The 4,958-nt window shown below is 38.8% G+C and overlaps 1 protein-coding gene across 3 annotated transcripts in view; it reads left to right on the top strand.

Annotated features, from left to right (window-relative positions):
* The window catches only part of Gadl1 (glutamate decarboxylase like 1), a 150,302-nt gene extending 145,596 nt beyond the window's left edge, over positions 1-4,706 (top strand). For 2 of the 3 annotated variants that reach the window (XM_023718537.1, XM_012515347.2), the window contains one exon: positions 3,875-4,706. In XM_023718537.1, coding sequence (XP_023574305.1) covers positions 3,875-4,048 — 174 coding nt within the window. In that variant the 3' untranslated portion in view covers positions 4,049-4,706. The remainder of the gene's footprint in view (positions 1-3,874) is intronic. The other variant, XM_023718538.1, reaches the window with a different exon arrangement.
* The last annotated feature ends 252 nt before the right edge of the window (positions 4,707-4,958 follow it).

The following is a 4,958-nucleotide window of genomic DNA, read 5'->3' as shown; positions in this document are numbered from 1 at the left end:
TATGACAGGCCTGAGCTGTGCCTGGAGGGGGCAAGGTGAAGTAGGAGGAAGAGGAAGCTCTCTGCACACACTCATGGGACCTGGGCTAGGACTGGGTCTGGGGGCTCCCAGAACTCGGCAGAAAATCCTACTCGGCGTGCGGGGTGGGGGAGGCACTGCGGAGTGGTGGGGGGCAGCCCAAGGGGCTGGGAGAGGGTCCGGCCCACTCTGCACCTGGGCTGGGACTGCTGAATCATTTACTCTTATAGTCTCTGTAGTAGGCTTTCAATATCTTTGATTGTGTTTGTTTGTTTGTTTGTTTGTTTGTACTGAGACTCCAACTCAGGATCTTTCATTTGCCGGACAGGAGCTTGTACCACTGAGCTATATTCTTGACCCTCGGAGTAGGTTTTAAAGACCTTACATGAGGTTTCATGAGTGGGTGTAGGATTTCGATAAAATGCCATTATAAGTGAAGCAGATCCAAGATGGGACAACTGGGAAATATTTGATCACTTGTGGCATAGTGGTGTGGTGGAATACAAAAACACTGTTCCAAATAGTATAGAAACTGTGCTAGTGAGCAGAAATATGTGTGTGCAATAACATCAAGACTCATGGATGAAATCACATGAAAGGGAAGCAGCATCCTCAGAGTACGGGCACAGCCTCAGGCATATCCACGACCTATTCATGATGAAGGGAAAAGGATGGAAACCCAGAGTCACTGTTGAAAACCTTTTACAGCAATTTGCCAGACTGATTTTAATGTTGAGTATAAAACTAAAAACATAAGTTTCTATGTTTCTATCTTTAAACTTTCTCTTTTAGTAGTTAGTTTTCATTCTATTTTATAAGTATTTGAAAAGTATTTTGCATATTAAAAATAATGTTCTTGTTGACACTATGTAGTGAACACATTCTTCAAAAAAAAAATGCCATTTTATGAACGTTACCTTTTTGGTCTCATCAACAGCTAGGGTGCTGGCTTGACAGTGGCTAATCCAATTGCTGTATTTGACTAGAGAGAGTCATTTTAGTTTTCTTCTAGTTTAAGAAACTTTTAAATATCCAGTGCTGTTATGTGCTGCAGCAGTACAACAACAAAATTCTGTTTAAATGACTGAATCATTGCAGGAATATAATTTAAGGGGGAGAAACAGAAATTCTACAGAAATGTGTAGATTAAATCGCTGTGCAAGCAAATAGAAATGTCAGGATCTTCCACCACTTAAGATGCAGAAACCAGTGCACTGAGGCACAAGAAAAGAATTTGATTTACAATTTGAAGGAAAACCAGCAGTAAAATAATTGAGAACAGGAAAGCAATCTCGCTCCTGCCAAATTGCTTTTCACGATGCATGCTCCATTTAGGGGCAATATTTGGATACTAACATTCAGTTTGTGCATATTTTCTTTCCCCCATAAATATTCCATCCTGTCAGATTAGGAATGCTTCTGTCCTGTGATCGGCAGAAGAAAAAAATCTAAATTACACAGCATTGGATTATACCTACGGCTTTATAAACAGAAAGTGGTTGATTTGTTAAAGCACAAAAGTGCTAAGCTAGCTTCTAATAAAAACATTCTTAGTACCTGAATTGCAAATGCGTAGTTTTATTTTAAATGTTTTAATTTGGGTTTGTGGAAATAGGGCATATGAAAGAATATTTCAAATTATAAAGGATTGATAAAATATTTGTTAACAATAATGGCAGTATTTTCACTGCCATTATATCAGTAATAATTTGCAATAAAGATTTGAAGAGTATTACCCTTGAAGACTGTCATTGATTTCTCCCATGAAATATAAAGTAGATCCTGGTCTTTTTGCCTAACTCCTTCCAGGCACTAATCCCTGTGGTTTAGGGATATATTCAGACAGCATCGATGGTACTGTCAGCACCTTTTTAAAATTATTTCTTTTGAGTCAGAGAGATATTTAGTCATGTCATTATAATCTTGGGAAGGTGGTGAAACCTAGCTTAACAATTCTTGTGCTGTGTGTTTTTCTCATAGAATCACAGCTTTATGCCTTACACATGGACAAGGATTTATGCACCCAAAGTAACTATTTGAAAACATCAGAAGTCTTTTCCTACACAGCATGGTGACTGCTGAATAAATGTTTTGTTGTTATTGTTCTAGCCACAGTGTAGTCTATATGCAAAATTTGGATACTAAAAGTAGCACGTGGCAAGATATGATTGTTAAAATTATCCTTAGAGAGGGCTGGCCAAATAGCTCAGTGGATTAAAGTGCCTGCTTAGGCAGACATAGCGGCCAGGTTCGGTTCCAGGTGTGCCATGTTGGCTGATATGGAAATTGTGGTGGCAAATGCTTGTAATCCCAGCTTTCAGGAGGCTGAACACAGGAGAATCACTATAAGTCTGATCCACGTAGTGAGACTCTATAGACTCTGTCCTAAAATACTAAATCAATCAATCACATTACCCTCGGGCATCTCTTGATTGTGCTGTGTGGCAGACAATCAACACATCATCTCTCCAGAGAACTAAAATTGGTGATTTTTCCATCATCTTCAGAACCAATTAGGACTTTACTGAATGTCAGATGAAGTATACTGCCCTAAGTGGGGATGATGGTGGTGGCAGTATCTAAGGAAACAGGTATATTTAAAGACCAGAACACATAGGATGTCACACTGTAAGAAGTTCATAGGCAATGACATTGTTGCCCTTCAACTAAGGAGTTCAGAAGCACATTCTGCTGCAGGCTTTGCATTCCCCATCCTGAATGAGCCAGGTCTCCCCTTTAGGAGCACAGCAGGCCAGGCATGATGCTCCCTTCCCACTCACGCATGTTGGAAACACCCAAAGGTTTGCAGAGAGTTGAAATAAAATGGAGATGGAAAATTTCGCCTATATTTTCAAGCCAGAAAGACTTGGTATTTGAAAAGTTAACTGTACTGTTTCAGAAGTTTACAGCCTAGCTTGTGGGTGGTCTTATTATAGATTTGAATATGGATTGCTTTTCCATGTGGCTTTAAAATGGAATAATATCTTTACACATTAAACTTTAAGAAAATTTTTGCCATTTAGATTATCAGGCCCAGTATTTCTCATATCAGCTACAAATCTTTCCTCATAAAATGTAGGCTTCCTAATTCAATTACCACCTTTACACCTCTCTGTAAAAATATCAAACTTTCATTTCTTCTAGGGTCTCTGATTCAGTCATATATTTTGAAAGCACAATAATTGAAAGAAAAATACAGGTTCTTATTAATAAGCTAATAAGTGTACCTAATATCCTTATTGGTTTATCCTTGTAACACAACTTTATGATGCTTTTCCCCAGCTAAATAATTAAGTTAAAAGATTAAGATGTGTTAGTTTGTGTACTGTCTCCCCATGATTAATATAAGCATTATGAATTGCAAACATGTACTAATAAAAATAAAAGTTTTTTAACAGTTTTTTTTTCCTTTGGTTAAGGTGCCCTGAGTTATTTTTCTACTTAAGATCAATTTATGAATGTAACATTTGCCACTTTTGAGATTATGATCCCCATGGAAGTACAATTTGGTTTTTTGAGCTTGCATTTAGATTTCGGGACCTGAGTTTAGAGTGACCCTACCTGGGAGCAAGGGATATTTACTGGGCCTCCATGTGCTTTAGTGCCTTCTTCTGGAAATGAGTCTATTAGTATAAATCTATACTAATAAGCACCATATTTAAAGCAGTTGAATCATTATCTATATGCTGTAAATTCGCAATAAATGGTTCTGATGATGTCAGCCTTATGCATGTAAGAATGGGCTGTACTGCACTTATGCAGACAAGGGACTATCTCCAGGATGACTGCCAGTCCTGCTGTAGTCTATGGGCTTTGATGTTGCAGCATTTCACCACGCTCTCTGCTCCCTTTGCAGGTGGCCCCAGCCATCAAGGAGAGGATGCTGAAGAAGGGAAGCCTCATGCTGGGCTACCAGCCCCACCGGGGAAGGGTGAACTTCTTCCGTCAGGTGGTAATCAGCCCTCAAGTGAGCCTCGAGGACATGGACTTCCTCCTGGATGAGATAGACCTCCTGGGCAGAGACATGTAGCTGTGGCTTTTGCCCCCTTGAGGCAGGACTGTGTGCAGGACAGGGCATCTGGAGAAGCAGAGTAGATTATAACCCTTCTGATGAGAAATAGGAATTGTCCCTACCTAGGCATTGCAAAACCAAATGACTAAGCAATGGTGATAAGAACCCCGGTTGGCTGGGCTCTGATTAAGATATAAAGAAGGAAGTATAGAAAAGAATGAGTTTCTCAAGGATTATCTCTGGAAATAACCATGAAGAAGGGTTAGTAAATACCACTGGGTCTTGGGTTCTAACTCACACTGCTCCTTAAAGAAGGTATACATTGATAATTTAACGCAACAATTCTCCAGCAATGGTTTTGTCCTGGCAGTATCAACATCACCTGGGAACTTCTAAGAAATGTGGACATGCAGGTCTCACTTCAGACCAACTGAATCAGGAATTCTGCGAGTGTGACCCTGTGTTCAGTTTTAGCAAGTCCTCCAGGTGATTTTGATGCATCATGCAATCTGAGAAGCACTGTTTCTTCTTTAAAACTTTTGTATTGATTGATTAATCCATCTGATGTTTGCCAGCAAAAGGATATCAGTAGTCCTTGAGCCACTCTTTGAAAAATACAACCATGGCATTTGTAGTACAAATTTTAAGGGCATCAGGAGACATCAAAGCTTTTTTTCTTTTTCTTTTTCTTTTTTTTTTTTTTTTGAGAGAGAGAGAGAAAAACTATTTAAAGACATATTTTATGTCAGGTGAATGTTTATTTTCAAAAGTTAAAATTAACTTGTTATCTATCTTATCTAAATTAGAGATGAAGATTTAAAAAAAAAAACACTTGGAAACATGGGTTTTTCAATCAATGAACAGTAATCCTAATTCACTTCCCCAAATCACGTGTATCAGTAGCTGTGAGTAGATATTACATATATAG

This window comes from Octodon degus, unplaced genomic scaffold (genome assembly GCF_000260255.1).
Source record: "Octodon degus isolate 3935 unplaced genomic scaffold, OctDeg1.0 scaffold00059, whole genome shotgun sequence".
NCBI lineage: Eukaryota > Metazoa > Chordata > Mammalia > Rodentia > Octodontidae > Octodon > Octodon degus.
The sequence above is the reverse complement of the archived record's forward strand: the minus strand, read 5'-3'. Positions and strand labels throughout refer to the sequence as shown.